Here is an 18,280-nt window from a genome sequence, read left to right as displayed (position 1 = left end):
GTTGAATCTGAAATGAGTATGCAAACGAACAAAGGCAAAAATAGCGAACCTCAGCGGCTCAACCTCACAATTGATGTGTGAATTTCTTGCCCAGATTTTTTTTTTTTTTTACCATTAATCTTCAAGTATATTTGAATCTTTTAAACCTTAGTCTCCTCCAAGGTCTTTGCCATTGCGAAACCAGACTTGGGTATGCATCCGACTGACCAACCTTTGCAGAAAGCTGCACCCAGCTCTGAGTGGCATGTCTCATGACTGAGGAGAGGAAGAATGCAAAAGCTCTCAGTTCTGCTCATATCCCCGTGTTTGCTGGTCATATATGAAGTCCTGTGGAATCTCTCATGAGAAAAGAGCATCATGATGAAGGAGTTCCCTCTATATCTCAGAAGAGGTCACATCTAAAGTCCTGGGTAGTGAGGCTAGAACACAGAATGTGTGCATTGAGGGAATAAAGACAGAGAGACAGATGGGAAAAAAAATTCAAGATGAGGATGAGACATGTGGTTGGTGTAATGTGAAGCACTGAAAAATTATTGTGCATGCAGAGTAGAGTCAGTGCAGACTCCAAAAACTGACACCCTCAGGTGTATACTGAGAAGTCCACTATTGCAGAAAGTAGATGAGATTCAGAAGTTAAAAATGGGTTCTTGGAGGACATGGAAAGTTGATGCTATGGCCCAGGCCAGGGGGTGAGGGGAATTGGAGGACTGTGAGAACAGCTGATAACATAGCTGGCAGAAGAGTGTAGACATAAGAAACCTCATCATTCTAGGCTCTAGGGAGCCATTTTCTGTTTCCAAACCTACTCAAAGTGTTCAGAATCTAATTCTTCTATCCAGCCATCATAGCCCTGTCCATCTTGACTTGGAGTGACAAATATACCTTCCCATTGCTTTGTTCTTGGGGGAGGACTCAGTTACTCCTAACAGGTAGGACTCATCTGCCCAGAAATCTCTAAACATTCACTATGCACTGTTAATCATCGAAGAGGTCTCAATAAATGTTTGCCAAATGAGAAATATAGTTATAAAAGCAAAACACAATGTGAAATCTTAGAATTGTATCCAATACATATTATAGGAACTGTTGCCTATTATCTTTTTTAATATTTTTAATATACTTTAAATAGTCTGATAGCCTTTTTATAACAATATCTGAGACCCAAAGAAATTAAATGTTATCCTAAATGACCCAGCCTTGGGACAGAGCCCAAGATTCAAATCTAGGCAACTGAGTTGGTCTATGGTACATATAACCCACCTGCTGTGTCTTTCTGGTTGCTTTGTCATAGCTATTTGCTCTGAGCCTGTATAGTCTTCTGGAGAATATTTTCTGTTTCTATAGAAGTCACGTGTGTCAACTGAGTGTCCTCATTAAGTATGGGATTACTTGCAGTAATCGTGGTACATGGTTAATCTAACTATGTTGGGCTTTTTCATTGCTGTGACTAAGTACCTGAGTGAGGTAATTTAAGTGAGGAAGTATTTATTTTGGCTTACAGTTTCAGAGGTGTCAATCAGTCTGTCTTAACAAGAGGGTGTGGCAGGATACAACAGTTCACATCACAGCCAGGAAGCAGAGAAAGTAAGCTATAGGAACAGAACAGGATAGAACACGATGGAGTCCTCAAGATCTAGGCCTGGCCTCCTACTTTGCCCTTTCTCCAAATATCAAGATTATATTATAAATCTATCAGAAGTCACTCCATTCCTTGGGCCAGAGCCTTCATGATCTACCGAGACAGACTTACTTGGGGGAGGGGATACCATTGATGCTCTAAGCATTTCTCAATCCAGTCAAGTTGACGATGAAGATTAACTATTGTATAGAGAATTTATGGTCATAATGTTGGTCTTGGGACAGTGGCGGTAGGTACTCCAGATAAAGTATGTAGAGAAATTGGAAGAAACCATCCAAATATTTACCAAATGAATGAAATAGTAAGACCTTCAAATGTACAAGGGACCCATACACTAATTTTTGAATCATCACTTGGATCCAGTGCTTCAGAGCTACCACCAAAAACTCTAGGGCACTTCTGGCTTACTTCTTATGAAAGACCTCAGCTTCTCTAATGTAAGTTTACAACGTTTAAACTGAAGCAGCTGTTCATCAAACTTTAGGACTTACAGTGTTCAGGGACAGTTAACCCTAAGTGTGAAGTGTGTTTCAAGACTGTCAACAATTCATTCTAGCTAAGATTGTCCCATAAAGTGCTTGTCATACGGTCATTGGGATTGAGTTCCGACCCCTAGCAAGCATGTAAAACCTGGGCGCTTAGTGACCATCTATAAGCCTAGCACTGGGGCAGGGGAAGAAAGTTGATGGGAGGAAGCCTCAAGCTCACAAGACAGAGAACTTAAGTGAATCACTAAAATCCAGGGTCAGTCAAAGACTCTGTCTCCAAAAAATAGGCTGGAGAGTTATTAAGGAAGTCATCCATTCCTTTTACCTTAATACCCATGTACACATATATTCACAATTCATTCAAATATGTACACACATATACATACATACATACATGCATGCATACATACATACATACATACACATGACACAAGCAATAAAATTTAACTGTGTCCCTATCCACCCATCCATCTAGTCACTAAATGCTAATCATGTTTAGTGATCGATACTAAACTTAAGTTTTTCTTCAATGTAACACACTAGAGACACTGTTCCTCTGTAACAAAGGAGGCCCTTCTCTCCATTCCACTCCCAAAGACAAGACAGTGACGTCTACAACCTCTTCCCTCCTGATTAGGATGTTATGAACCAGCAAGTTAGCTCCATGCCAGAGCACAGTAGGGCTTAGGGGAACACTCTGAAACAGCTAGGGAAATCACAAACCGGTCTTCAGATTAGTTCTTGGCTAACTGAGCTCACACTCTCACATGGTTCTCTCTGTACCCAGAATTTTCCTATCGCCAGAGAGAAGCCATGTGACCTCCTTCCTATTTCCTCTCTCTGGTTGTTAACCCTGTGCAGTCAGAAAAAGAACTAGCCTTTTCTGTTTCCTACTCCAGGTGCCCTGCTAGGCCTAGCATTGGGATCTGTACACAGTTGCGGCTCAGAAAAGACTTGGTGGTGGTTGCTATGGAACACCTTCTCCCCTGTATTTTTGGGTTGCATACACATAAGGAATGCCTATGGCAAACATGTATGGGACCCTCATAGGTCATCACAATAACAGTCAATGCTGTCTCCATGCTCTCCACACATAGTCTTATATGGTCTTTAATACTCCTTTGAGATGCTATCCTCATTTTGTCTATGAGAATACCAGGTATCTAGGAAGAGATGTATATTAATGTTGTGTTGTTTTCAATGGAAACCCTTCACTGTGTTTTTCTCCTATTATCCAGGGGTACCACCGACCCCGGCATTACATTGCAACCCAAGGTAAGTGTCTTGGAGTGACTCTTGAGTCACTCTTGATACCCTGAAGGGGTATCAAGGAAGAGGGATTTAAAAATAAAATCAAAGTAAGCCTTGCTATCCACTCGTTCTCTCTCTGTTTTAACAAAAGTCTTTCTACACTAGTGGCCTGGCTTCCCCTGAAGGAAGGTGGGTGAGATTTTCCAGATAGAGAAGCCAGCGAGACGGGGCAACTTGGCCTCCAGAAGTTCTTGAGGAGCAAGATCATGACAAGTCCAGCTTAGAATGGCAGCAGAAAGAGCTGTCACTATATCAGTAAGAGACAAAAGACCATGTATGGGTGACCAGAAGATAAAAGCCTCAATGGATCACCCAGCAGAGGTCCCCATCCATTTTGCGAATGCTTGTCTACAAAAGAGATGCAGCCAGTTGCCCTAGAACACAGTGTGGCAGTATGCTATCAGAAGGCTTAAAATTGATGATGCCTTTTAAAACCTCCACGGGAGAAGCCCTGCAGATAATTACATGTGTGGACCTTGACATATATAAAAAGCATTCTTCACAATGTTATCATGTCATCTGTAATAGGAAAAAGTGGGAAAATCTTAAATGCCCAATAATAGATAGGTTGGTTAAATAACATACTGTGTCTCCATGTTGTAGAAAACTCTGTAACTATGAAAAATGCCATTTTTGAGGACATGAAAAAAAAATACTTATGATAGACCTGGTACTTATTGCAGCAAATACATTTGTACACACAAAACACAGAAAAAAATACTATTCAAATTTTCTTTCAAATGTATAATTTGCTTTCGTAATTTAAAAAATGATGAAGACCCAGAATATTAAGAGTCATTTTCTAGGAAATTGCTTTAGACTGTCAGATCCTATCTTCCACTCTTTGCTTTTCTGTCCTTTTCCTTTTTTCTTTCTCTTTTGTTTTCTATGTTTTAATCCTTCCTTTCCTGGTCAAGCTTCAGATGAATGTCTCTAGCATTTGTCAAACTCAAAACATTGCACCCTCTTGCTTTTGGCAGCTCCACCCTCCCTACCCTAACTCCCTTGATAGTTCTCCTTGAGATCCTGCTGTCCCTTGAACACAATATACACTATAGTCCAGATAAAGTGCTGAATCAGGAAAATGTGGAGCTGCTAGTTGAGCACGAGGGTAAGGATGAGGATGGAGAAGATGCTGCAGACAATGAGCATCTTATCTCTGCTATGTCCCAGCCCCCAAAGACTCATCTCCAGCCTCTGTCTCAGCTACTTAGTACCCTACTAGTGCTTGCCCACCTCTACAGAACCTCGATTAAACAGCCAAGAGAGATAAACCTTTGAGCAGCCGCTTTGTATCTACAGTCTTTAACCCCATCACCCTTTCTGTCACCAGGTCCAATGCAAGAGACCGTGAAGGACTTTTGGAGAATGATCTGGCAGGAAAACTCTGCCAGCATCGTCATGGTTACAAACCTTGTGGAAGTGGGCAGGGTAAGCCTCCCCTTCAGTCATGTGGGCAGAGGGTGGTGGAGACAAATTCTGGGGCACCTGTTGCATTGTGCCACCAGCATCAGCATACCCTTACAGCAACCTACAGGGCTAGGGGATGCCATTCCTCCTACTTCACATCTGAGCAGCGCCCATTCCTTCAGTTCTCCCATACCATCTCTATCCTCCCTCCGTTGACAATGTCATCTCATAGATTTTGAAGAAATGAAAGCTATCAGATGTGCACTCTCCCCAACATGTTATAGACCTATAATCTTATTTGTATTAGCAATCATCTTCACATAGGTCTAGCCAAGAGAAAGGGCTGTTTTTGTTGACCCCCAAAAGGCTGAATATTGGCCATTTCTTATGACAAAGCCCAATATGACAAACACTAAGTACCTGCCAGAAGTTCCTGAGAAGCAAGTGACATGTTCGGCTCTTAAGGGAGGTGGGAGGGACCTGTAACTAAGATGTGTCATTGAAGGGAAGGAGCCAGGCAGGGCAGATCAAATGTATTAATATCATCAGGTGCAACCCACCAAGGCTCAGAGATGTTCACATATTCCCTTTTCATTTGAAAAATAAGACTGTTCCTCGCTGCTGAATTATTTCCTGCAGTGTATGAATATGCTCAAAAGGACAAAAATCACAGCACATGAGTCACAAAACAGAAACAAAAAAACCATCAAACTGACAACAGGATGCCAGGGGTTTGGAAGGGCAGATTGATGGGGATGAGGGAAAGATGGGAGAGGAAGAGAGTAATCTGAATAAATTATATTTATTATGAAATTGTCAGAAAAAAATCCACAAAATGATAAGACTATAAAATAAGCTAAAACCTTTTGAAAGCCAAACCAAGGTGCCTGCCCTGTTCCCATTTTTCTGCCGAAACTCAAGGATTTACATGATGCTCTGTGTCTCCAATGGCTTCTTCTCCACCCACCTCAACATAGCAGGTCTCTCTCTTCCCCCAGCCATGATGTTGTCAACATGGCTCCCTTCCTGTTGACAAACCTGGCTTCCACATCTCTCTCTCCATCTGTCTTCTCCTCTCAACAGCCTTTTCTTCCTCCCCTGCCTATGAACCTTCATTGTTCTTTGGGACTCAGGCCTCTGTCTCCTTCTCTGCTCTATCTAGATTCAGTTCTAAGTTGTCCTTAGCAAGAGCTTGGGAAAGGGGCTACTATGTCCAGTTTTGCTTTTGTTCCTTTGATTAACTGTGGCCTGTGGGTCAGTAGGTGGGCTGCACAGTCGAAAGGCTGATGTACAAATATCTAGACTCAAAGGACTCCCATAGTGTATATCACAAGTGGTCAGGTAAGTTATGGGTAGTCTATTAGGATAAACTGTGCTGGTCTCAGTGGTGGGGCAGAAGAAGCTATCCATTCCGTCATACTGTATTGAAAGAGTGTGGATATCTCATTGTTAATCATGGGTCAGGGCGAAATGAGTCAGTATCCTTGAACATTCACCATCTGACCCATTGCCCAGTTTTACAGATAAGGCACAGATGGACTAGGGTAGATACTTGAACCAATCATTATAGTCCTACTCTTGACTCTTATTTTAATACTTGAAACCCTGCTAATCAGACTGTCCCTCACTATTAAGGCTGTCCCTTACCATTTAGACTGTCTTCCACTGTTCAGACTGTCCCCCACCATTCAAACTGTCCCCACTGTTCAGACTGTCCCCCACCATTCAGACTGTCCCCACTGTTCAGACTTCCTCCACCATTCAGACTGTCCCCCACTGTTCAGACTGTCCCCCACTATTCAGATTGTCCTTTACCATTCAGACTGTCCCCCACTGTTCAGACTGTCCCCTGTCCCCCACTTCCAGCTGCTCTGACTGTTCAGCTGCTTCCCCAGGGAATAAATCTCGGGCTGCAACTCTAATGGAGAACTGCAGCTGCCCAGAATTTGAGCATTCCAGTCTGGCACACAGCACATTCCACATTCTGAAATGAATTCTCCTGATGCCGGACTATGAATGGAAACCAGGCAACTTGGGAGAAAGAGCAGTTTCATAATGGAACTTCTTCTAGTGGTCAACACACACACACACACACACACACACACACACACACTATATTTATGGCACAGTATCGCACAGGCAGTGTTCCTGGTTATGAGTCAGACAGTCTGGGTTTGCTCCTCACTCCATTCCTTGCCAGCTGTTGACTGTGAACAATTTTCTCGGCTTCCCCATGTTTAAATCCTCACCTGTAGAATGTGGGGCAACATATTTTCTAAGGTTGTGGTGACATATACTTAACACCATATATGAAAATAAGTCATAGAACATTTAATAGGCAATGCTAGACAAGGTAAGTATTGGCTCTCGCTAGCGGTAGGAGACTGAGGGGCTTTCTAGAAGGTACTTAGCTCCAAGGTCTCAGATTCCAGCAATGTCCATTTGCCTCCAAACCCTGTTGTGTACTGAGTGTTCCCCTAAGTGGGTTCCCAGGGATGCTAGCCTACAGGATGATGAGTGAGAAGAGGGTTCCATGGTTAAATACGCTTGGGAAATGCTGTGTTCTCTGCCCCGTTGGAGAGTCCTAAGATACTAATAACATTAATACTTTTGAAGAACTAAGTCATCTTTTACCAAAGCAGCTTGTTTATCTTTGTTGAAACAGCATTTCCCAAACTCATTTGACCACAAAAAAACCTCTTTTTGTTTTGTTTTGTTCCTTGTTTTGTTTTGTTTTCATTTTGTTTACCTAACACCTATTAGCACCCAGCGGAACACACTGTGGGAACTGCCACGCTAGGCCGTGCTGCATCCCCCGGAATGGTAATAATGCTTTTGTTATTTTTAAGGGGGAAACTATGATTTCTTTTTCTCTCTGTGGAACTTAGGGTCAAACATGGGAATGGCTTGCTGTTAGCATAGACACCTACCGCTGGGGCAGGGAGTAGTGGTATATCTTCCCTTTGAGCTCAGGATTGTCTGTCTCTTCCCCAACTAAGAGCCTTTCTCCTTCCAGCCCCCCAGGGACCCTCTCCTAATCGCTTCTCCTTCTCCCTCCTTGCTGTTCCCCACCTGATTTCTCAACCTCACTCAGATGATAATACTTAGCGGCTCCACGCTGACACAGCAGGAAATGAACAAGTCACCAATCTCCAGTGTTATTTTTCATCTGCTAAGTGGAGATGATGAACCTCCCATCTTACCTAGTTCTTTCTGATGGCTTAGTGTAGCAAGGCACCAGAAGACCACAGGGAGCTGTAAGAGAAGATAGTGCTCTTATTATAATGGCCCCAATGACTCTGGCAGTGAGTTAGGCCCTGCACAATTTGCTGATCCCTGACCACTGAGTGCCCCATGGGCTGAAATGCCTCCAAAGTCACCCTTGGGTTTATTTGGATGGGAAAGTCAAAGGAGGTGGCTTCTCACCCTCTGCACTCTGTTTATGCATCTCCTCCCTGTCCTCTCCCTGTCTATCACTCGGCCACAGGTGAAGTGTGTCCGATACTGGCCAGATGACACAGAGGTCTATGGAGACATTAAAGTCACCCTAATAGAAACAGAACCCCTGGCCGAATACGTCATCCGCACCTTCACAGTCCAGAAGGTAAGTTCCCCTTTCCATGGAAAGTCCCTCTTTTAAGCCAAATGGTTGGTCTATTCAGAAAGTGTAGAGCAAATGTCTGATCTGTGCCCAACTGGCATAATACAACCATCAGAATAGACTTTACAATGGATTCCTCAACTAGAGAGACAGACTTCAACAGACAATGTAATAGACTAAGGATATGATACATTCTGATGAAAACTATATGGTACCAAAGGATGGAGGCCAAAATGAACAGAGGCACAAGAGATTTAAATGTACCCCATTATATATCCCGAGAGCCAAAGTAATTTGTAGAGGAAATTGGGACTGAGAAGGCTCCGGTAGAGGAAGGGATGAAAGGAATAGTATCCTTGGCCAAGGGTCAAAAACATGTAGTGTGGAGGGCAAAAAGATGCCAGCATTTCCCAGGCTGGGAATCTAGTCGAGGACTGATCTCAACCAGGGGTGATTTGGTCCTCTGGCTGGTATATGTCTGATTTCTCCTCCTCTCCAATTATGTTAGATAATTCCTTTCTGTACTTTAATATAGTGGTTCTCAACCTGTGCAATGCCATCAGAAATATCAGATATTTACATTAAGACTTATAACAGTAGCAAAATTACGGTTATGAATTAGCAATGAAAATAACCTTATGGTTGAGGGTCACCCCAACATGAGGAACTGTTTTAAAGGGTTGCAGCATGAGGAATCTTGAGAACCACTGCCCTAGTAGAACTATCCATATAGAAGTCTTCCTTACTCAGTGAGGTCATGAGCTATTCCAGGGACAGGAACTACAGTTTAAATCACCTCTTCAAAGGGCCTAGCACACGTCCCGGAAAATATGACCCTTGATGAGCATTACTTAACTTGAGATGGAAAATAAAATAGATGTTTCCTAGCTCCAGCTAGGAAATACTCTGAATGTCTGCTGAATATATGCAAGCAAAATACTCATACACATAAAAATAAATAAATACATTAATTCATTTTTAAGATGTTTTTTCAAGAAACTACTGGTTTCATATTTTCCAAAGCAACTGAGCAGAGTTACTTTAAGTTAACATCACGCAGCAACGGCCTCACCCCTCCCCGCCACACCCTTTCACCCAGCAAGGGCCTCTCCCCTCCCCACCACCCCACATCACACTGGGAGAGTAATGAAGGAAGCAGGTGGAGGAACAGAGGCCCATTCTCTCCTCAGAAAGGCTACCATGAGATCCGGGAGCTCCGCCTCTTCCACTTCACCAGCTGGCCTGACCATGGTGTTCCCTGCTATGCCACTGGCCTTCTGGGCTTTGTCCGCCAGGTCAAGTTCCTCAATCCCCCAGAAGCTGGGCCCATAGTGGTCCATTGCAGGTGAGTCAAACCTCCATCCCCATCCTTCAATCAATGGGACCTCTGTGGATTTGCTCTCTGGGTGAGGTTGATACTATCCTGCCCCAGGGCCTTGGTTTTATGGCTTTAAGACTCCTCCTCCTATGGCCCAGAGCCTTGCCGCCTTCTTAAGAGACCTGTCCAGTGACAACAGCAGTAATGGTTAAGTTACTGTTATGGTTGTTACTCCAAGGGACACAACAGGGCTTAGCAGCCCCTGATATGCCTGCCATGTATATCTACCCATATTATTTCCCTTCGCATCCAAGCTTGATAGGTGTGTGATATTTGTATCACTCCCACTTTACATATAGGGAAACTGAGGCACAGAGCTAGTAGAGAGAGCTGGGAAATGTCAAAGCTGGTATTGTTAACATGTTCTCTGGAGCTTCTTGTCAGCAACTTGACAGGGGACACCTTGGTATAAGAGTGTGTCTCTTTACTCCTATTATTTTTAATATCAGTTGCAGGCCTGCAGGATCTTTAATAGAGACCAAGTAGCCAGCATCAGGTTCCCCTTATTACTGAGATGGGAAATTTTTAGCTTTGACCTAGAAAGTCACTTTGAACATAAGTGGCATTGGATCCTTCTAAATGGAGATGAAGTATTGTGTCAAGGACATTTGGAATTGGAAGAAGGTAGATAGATGCCTAGACCTGAAGGCCACGGAGTCTGTATCCCCCTCCTTCTCAATACCCCTCCATTTCAATATGACCTTGGGCTCAGCATGTCTCCTTACACCTTGTATGATTCGGCTATTTCATCCTTCCTGGCAATGCCTGTGTCAAGAGGCCGGGAGACTCTGTCAATATTTCAGAGCCAGCCCCTCTCTCACATGGCATCCCTCTGCGTTCTCCACAGCAGCAGATACAAAACCAACCACACTTCACAGGTAAAGACTGAAGGTTTAGCCAAAACCTCTGCACTGTGAGCATCTGGCATGTATTCTCTGCTTTGTCTTTCTCTCATTGCGAAAAGCAAAAGGTTCCATTAGCATCTAAGCTTGCTATCTATCTCCTAACAGCAGCCAGATATCAGGAGGCGGAGAGGAAGTGGGACAGTGGCAAGTAGTCATGAGACCCTCTACCATTTGTGGTCCTGGGTGTGGTGGTCTGCGCTTGCATCTCCATAACAGGTCACTGTAAAGTATGTAAGCAGCATGGTACCTTCTCCTGGGGCTGCTATGGTTTGGCTGATGCACACTACGTGCCTGAAAGGATTCCGACCCACTCTCCCAGACACTTACCACCATCCAACACCCCAGACTCACCCCAGAAAGCGCGTAACAAATACTTTAGGACAGTAAGTGTCTTTTACTAATCTTCCTATCCCTACTCTTAACTGTGGTATCCAGGACATCAAGGATGCTCGATAAATATCCGTGGAGTATAAGTAGCCAGGCACAAAACGAAGCAACTTACATGCATTATGCTTCTAAAATGTAATCTAATGCAATTTACATATGTAACTGTACATATGTAAATTGCTGTGCCAATAACACTAAGAGGTCTATGGTCTGTTTCATTTTATGAATGAGAATAGTGAAACCCGAAGAGATGAAGTCATTTGCCCAAGGTCACATAGCTAGTAAGTAACAGAGCCAAGATTTAAATCTCAGGGTCTCAAATAACGTGTGTTTCCTAGTTTATTCTAGGAAAACAAACAAAACAAGACACACGCATGCGCGTGTGCACACACACACACCACACACACACACAAAGCTCAGACTTTTCAAAACCTCTCTCAGGGGACAGGAGCTGAAGCTCACTGACACCAGGCACCTCATTCAATGTTGTTGGAGGCAAGACTCAAATTCAATGATACCAGTTCATTCCCAGAGATAAGTGGAAGGTGAGGCTTTGGGAAACATAAATGAATATCTATCTATCTATCTATCTATCTATCTATCTATCTATCTATCTAGACTATCTATCTATCTATCTCTACATCTACTTTACATCTTCATCTATCTATCTGTTTGTCTAGATATATTAGATGAGAGAGAGAGAGAGAGAGAGAGAGAGAGAGAGAGAGAGAGAGAGAGATTGATTGAGATCCCTTCCCTAGCTCTGGAGCCAGTTCTGTTCAGCTCTTTTTGAAGGGGTCTGGAGCTGCATGGGGACAGGTATTTTAAGTCAGACTGCACTCAGTTTGAATGATGGCAGCTTGTCACAGATGAGGACTGCTTCCAAGGGGTTTGGTTTCCAGACCACCATTGCTGTGGGCCCCACTTGGCCATTGCTTCGTGGCCAGTGTTGCTTTAGCATCTCATTGATTTGTTTCCACAGGGTAAGTAAAGTGTGAAACCGCCATCAATGTGGGCTTAGTTCACAGTCTGTCCTGCGTTCCCTTCCAAATCTGTGCACAGTACAGGCCAGTGTTCTGTGATTCTGCCCTATGGTTTTAGAGCCCAGAGATAATCTGGGAAGATCTGTTGTGTTCCTGGGAGTTTTATGAAATCTGCTTGCTGTTCTGTCTTGTCTGATATTCCCCTGTTAAAGCTTGTCAGTAATGACAAACTGATTCTCTGTCCAGGAACCTCGTGCTTGATGAGGGTCTCAAGGCTGTCAGCTGCTCCAGTTTGATGATGTACTTGACTCATGACTCCGAGGAAGCCATCATCACAAATGGATCAACTGCAGGGCCTTGAAGTTGACTCCAGATCTACTCTCTGCCTTTAGACACAGCTCAGAGCTCTCTGGTCTCTGTCTATCCCACTCTCTATAACCCAATAAAAGAAGAGAGAGAGAAGGGGAAAGACATGTTTACTAGGAAGGCTCCAGTATGCCAGGCACGCTACACATCTTATTAAGAAAGACAGTAGAAGTTCTACACTATCTCAGAGAACTCTCAGCTCTCCCATTTGCCAGCTCCATGACCTCAGGCTACAAGTTCTCTATGCCTCAGTGTCTTCACAATGAAATGGGATAAGAAACTTGCCTATCACCTCCTAAGGAAGTCCAAAATCAAACTTGTAAAGCATTTGTATAGCAACGTGTTATACAAAAATTACTCCATAAGCATTTGCTATACATGTACAGCAAAATAAATCCTGAAAACCACCTCCAATGGTAAGCATTGCTTTCCAATCTAATATAGGAAAATTTGGTCACTTGTTCAGTATAGCTCGGGAATGTTGGGGTCCCAACCATTCCATCTGACTTCTGTTAACACCCTGCCTTTCAGCAAGGCTTTTGAGATAGGGACAAATGGTAGGGGCCTTATCACCATAATCCATCCCATCCCAGGATCCCTAACACATACCTAACTTCTCTTCCAGTGCCGGAGCCGGGAGGACTGGCTGCTTCATTGCAATTGACACCATGCTTGACATGGCTGAGAATGAAGGGGTTGTGGACATCTTCAACTGTGTGCGTGAGCTCCGGGCACAGAGGGTCAACCTGGTGCAGACAGAGGTTAGTCCTGGGGCACTGAGCCAGCTAGTTACCTAAAATCTTGACCAAAGAGAAGCATGGTGGGACAGGGGCTCATTATGGAGAAATCCTGCAGAAAGAGATGTATAACTATTGGTACAGGGTACCTATATAACTCGCTATGGGGAGATGTCCAGACCAGTGCTGGGAGTCTATGGTACAGGAACTTCTGGAAGCATTAACTGGTGAGTTCTCTATCTCTACAGTCATCCAAGTAAGACTGAATGACATTGTTAGAGATGGTGTTTAGGCCTTGGATGAAGGAATGGAGAGGGAGAGGAAGTATTGATATTTATGGAATGCGGAATGCCTTCTTTGTGCCAAACACTCAGACAAACCTTAATAGAAATGGCTTAACCAACATAGTGATTATTTTTTAACATTTATTGATTTCATTTTATGTGTTTGTTTTGTCTGCATGTATGTAAGTGCACCACATGTGTGCCTGGTGCTCACAGAAGTCAGAAGGTCCCGTTAGGTCTCCTAGAGCTGCAGTTACCACAGTTATAAACCACCATGTGGGTGCTGGGACCCAAACCCTGGTCTTCAGCAAGGGTAGCAAGTTCTCTTAACTACTGAGCAATCTCTTTAGCCCAAAGTTCTTGATGTGATTGCCTTGAGCTAAAGGCTGAGGCATCCTAGAGAGACATACATAATCCTTGCCTTCAAGGAAAGGCAGAGACGAGGTTTCTTTCTGTCTTAGATGGAGAGCCCAATGCCTGAGGGTAATACAACTAAGACTGTCTGAATTGATAAGAGTTAAAAAAAAAAAAACACTTTCTGGAAAGAAGAAAACATATAGAAAAGGAGAGGAATTTCATCAGAAGAGAAAAGTGGGTCCCAAGAAGCAGGATGGAGAGGATAGAGCACAAATTTCAGGATCAGAACCCTAAGATGCAGCTTTCAGCACAAGCTGTCTCTTTGGAGGCAAACCCAAGGCATTCTGGTTGCTGAGTGTAAAGTGGGATAGGACAGAAATAAACTAAGTGTAATTTATTGTGTTGAAACATCTGGAACCCAATCCTCCTGGCAACCCCTGAGAGACAATGTAGACCACATTTCTCTAAACTGTCCCATAGAAGAAGAGAGGAACCTTGGGGTTTTATCCCCAACCCTCCACCTGTCTTTTTTTTTTGTCCTAAGCATAAGACTAACCTCACTCTGGGAAGTAGGAAGAAGAGGGAAGAGCAGGGTTTTGCAGCTAGCAGCCTCTCTGTGAGAGCAGATGATGTGAGTGGAACCCCTGGAGCACCTGTGATGGCATGTGCTCACATTTCTCACCCTTATCAGTGACTCTGCTGTCCCATCCTATATGAGGGAAAAATGTACTGGATAGCTCAATCACTGTAAAACACTGGCGACATAGACCTTTGGGTTACAGGATAAAAACTAAGGATTCTGCAGTATAAATCATGTCTTCCTTTGTTGCTGCAAGATTCATTCCATGTGGACAAATGTTCACAGGCGACTGTTCTTACTGGAGCCCTCTTCCCCTCCCCTTGACCTTGCAGGAGCAGTACGTGTTTGTGCATGATGCCATCCTGGAAGCGTGCCTCTGTGGCAATACTGCCATCCCAGTGTGTGAGTTCCGCTCTCTTTACTACAACATCAGCAGGCTGGACCCGCAGACCAACTCCAGCCAGATCAAAGACGAGTTTCAGGTATGGACAAAGCCGATGTTCAGGGACTTGGTTGCTCTGAGTTGTCCTAACAAATTCCCACAGCCTGGGTGACTTACACGGCAGATATTTGCTTTTCACATCTCTGAAAGCACTGAAGTCCAAAAGCGAGCTACCAGCAAATCTAGTATCTGGGGAGAGCTCAGACACGACTGTGGTTTGTGAGTGGCTGTTTGCTTACAGTTTCACATGGCATGTGTGTGTTTTTTCATTAGGGACACTGATCCCCAATTATTTCCCACAGAAGCTACATCCTCATATTCCCTGCTGGGAGCCAGGATAGCAGCATATCAGGCAGGGGTGCAGGAGGAAGTAAGTGTGTGTGTGTGTGTGTGTGTGTGTGTGTGTGTGTGTGTGTGTGTGTGTGTGTTCAATCTATAGCAATGTCCTAGGAAACTTCAAATGCATATTGTGAGCTTTTCTTCATGAGACTGGTGTGTGTGTGTGTGTGTGTGTGTGTGTGTGTGTGTCTGCAGTGCCCAACAGCTGTGGAAAGCTTTTCACACCATCAGATTGCACAGTCATTAGCAACTATTAACCAATCACTCAATGATGGCTGACATTGGTTTTTCTGCTGTGATTATGCTATTGAACTGAGGTCTTAGTTAATTCTTGTTGATGTTGTGGAATGGACAGTTTATAAGCTGATGTGAATTTCATGCTTCCTTGACTCTGGGGAGACTTGTCTTGGTGTTTTCTCCACAAATTCCATTGCATGGACTCGAGAACTTGTTGGAAATGAAGACTCTTGAGCCCCACCCAAACCTACTGAATTACAACCTACAATTTAACAGTATCTCTGTGTGCTTAAGCCTTAAACCATCTTTTAGAGCATGACTCAGACATTGCAAGTCCACACCTTTGAAACCAGGATGTTTAAAACTGCAGCTTTGGTCTGAGAGGCCTGAATATGAATGACTGAGTAGAAGACTCTAAAGTCCTAGACAAAGCCCTGAGTGAAAAGCTAGAGTTCAGCCCTCATCCCATGGCCAAGACCATAACATGTCTGGGCAATGGTGCTGTTTGAACTGGGCAGTAGGAAGCAAATAAAACCTGGCTCATGCTATTCCAGTCAGGCTGATATTTTAGGACTCCTTTAACCAAGTAATCTTTATTGTCTCAGAGCAGGAACAACATGTCAAGTGTCAGAGCAATGGAAGGCACACAACCCTGGACATTGCACATAGGATCTAGTCTATTGGCTGGTACAGATCTGGTCCCTAACTGTGTGCAACTGACTCTGTAGAGCACAAGCCTTGCAGTTTTGTAGACCTACTAGTTTCCCAACAAGACCTCTTATCCACCTTGAGCAGCACATCCTAGCATCGGTCCATCGTCCTTCCGTGTTAACACTGAGAAGAATCCTGGTAAATCACTTTCTTCCTTCCAGGGCACTTCGAGTGGTGTTTAACATTCATTAGGGATTCTCCAACCCATTCCCTGCCATATGCCCTTCTGGCCGGCCCTCCCTTAATGCTGTGCTAGCTCAGTTGAACAACAGTTCGAATGGTTGGCAGGTGTTGTCAGCCCGTGGCTTAGCCTGTGTTTGGGCACCCTGCCCCTGCAGCCTTGGCATCTTGAAGGTATCACAAAGCTCCTGGCAAAGACCCTTAGCCCAGAAGTCCTATAGCAGCAAGCAGGGTATAATAGAATATCACTGTCGTTGGAAGAGCATGGGTTTGGGGAAAGAGGTACCAGATCCAAGCTTGGAGGAGAGACAGGTGAGTTAAGAGAAACTGGGATATCAATTCCCTTCGCTTAGATACAGTCTCCTCTGTTCACCGTTGTACCCCACAGACACTCAACATTGTGACACCTCGAGTGCGGCCTGAAGACTGTAGCATTGGGCTCTTACCCCGGAACCATGATAAGAATCGGAGCATGGATGTCCTGCCTCTGGACCGCTGTCTACCCTTCCTCATCTCAGTAGATGGAGAGTCCAGCAACTACATCAATGCAGCACTGATGGATGTAAGCTGAGCCCTGGCAGAAAGCCCTTGGGAGCTATTATAGAAAAAGCTCTTTCCCATTATGGAGATGGCTGAATCCCAGAGCCCAACTGGCCACTTTGATTTTGACTGGTGGCCTCTGAGACCATAGTTCCCCTGAAGCCTAATGTCCAAACACAGATACGTTGTGTGCTTTTTGTCTCTTTAGCTTAAAAAAAGTGGACAGAATGAATCAATAGCTGGGGAAAAAAAGATTCCTATAATAGCTCAAGATGAGTTCTATCCTGCATGCTTCTATGTCTCACGAAAATGACTCTCAGGCAGGAGCTCAGTTCTAGCCACATTCCTCATGTCAGGCCTTGGTCTGGGACCTTGGGAGACAAGATGTAGTATAGCATTGTGGAGTTCCTGATGGTGTATCTCATATAGGTCCTCAGATAACTTCTGTGCAGTGGCAAAGAGGAAGATAGCATACAGTTGATGTTCAGTAAATGGCTGCTGGGCAGGAATTTGAAGTAATAAAAAGATAAAGAAGGGAAATGGGACATGTCCCAGATTTCCTTGCTAAGGTACCATGCTTCCTCAGTGGCATGTTCTAGAAGAGAACTGTTCCCTACTGTGGTTTGAAATTAGGGAAATGTTCTGGTCCCCATGTTCCCATGACTCTGCCTCATATGCCTCGCCCCTGTGTCTTTGGGCATTTTCTGGTTATAAAATTGCACCTTCAGGGTCTGCAGACACTTCCAACAGTGTGAACCATAGCCATTCCAGTCTCACCCATGTGCTTCGTAGCAGAAGAGACTAAGGGACTGAGGAAGATGTGCTCAGGGTATTCCAGAGAGATAATGGTGAAACTAGAGCTCCTAACTTCCACTCCAGAATTCATTTATTGTCCCTCCCCTGTTTGTTTAACCCACTAAGGTGTGGAAAACTTGGCTTCTAAGGCTCAAGACCAAGAACACTATTGTCTGATTGGGAATTCGCAATTCCTAGATCCTCTCCTCCCCTTTCCCCGATCTGAGGTCATGTTCATCCAGCCCAAGAGGTCCCCCTATCTCACTTACAGACAAGAGAGTAGTCACTCCCTGAATCAAGACCGTTCCTTCTCTGACCTCTGATTGTCCCATGTCTTCTAAGTTTTGGAAACAAAGAGGTCATCCAAGGTCAATTCCCAACTAAGCTCTCAAAAGGCCTGTCCTGGCTTCAGCTCACAGGTGCTTATATTCTCCTGGCTGAGTGTAGAAGTAGAGAGTTGTGTCTGGAACATGTTAAATAGCTAGACTTGCTCAAAGAGGAAGACTTCTGGTATTAGCTTAAGGCCTTCTAAGATATATTCTCTCTCTCTCTCTCTCTCTCTCTCTCTCTCTCTCTCTCTCTCTCTCTCTCTCTCCCTCTCTCCCTCCCT

At 44.2% G+C, this 18,280-nt stretch overlaps 1 protein-coding gene across 7 annotated transcripts in view; it reads left to right on the top strand.

Annotated features, from left to right (window-relative positions):
• Positions 1 to 18,280, top strand: part of Ptprt (protein tyrosine phosphatase receptor type T) — a 1,084,881-nt gene that overhangs the window by 1,038,584 nt on the left and 28,017 nt on the right. For 4 of the 7 annotated variants that reach the window (XM_021194823.1, XM_029535922.1, XM_029535921.1 and 1 more), the window contains 8 exons: positions 3,366 to 3,402; positions 4,772 to 4,869; positions 7,612 to 7,671; positions 8,336 to 8,452; positions 9,640 to 9,794; positions 13,094 to 13,229; positions 14,759 to 14,908; positions 16,724 to 16,897. In XM_021194823.1, the coding sequence (XP_021050482.1) occupies positions 3,366 to 3,402; positions 4,772 to 4,869; positions 7,612 to 7,671; positions 8,336 to 8,452; positions 9,640 to 9,794; positions 13,094 to 13,229; positions 14,759 to 14,908; positions 16,724 to 16,897 (927 nt within the window). The remainder of the gene's footprint in view (positions 1 to 3,365; positions 3,403 to 4,771; positions 4,870 to 7,611; positions 7,672 to 8,335; positions 8,453 to 9,639; positions 9,795 to 13,093; positions 13,230 to 14,758; positions 14,909 to 16,723; positions 16,898 to 18,280) is intronic. The other 3 variants (XM_021194826.1, XM_021194825.1, XM_021194824.1) reach the window with 1 other exon arrangement.

Source organism: Mus pahari, chromosome 3, assembly GCF_900095145.1.
Source record: "Mus pahari chromosome 3, PAHARI_EIJ_v1.1, whole genome shotgun sequence".
NCBI lineage: Eukaryota > Metazoa > Chordata > Mammalia > Rodentia > Muridae > Mus > Mus pahari.
Note: the sequence above shows the minus strand (reverse complement) of the source record. Positions and strands in the feature narration are given on the sequence as shown.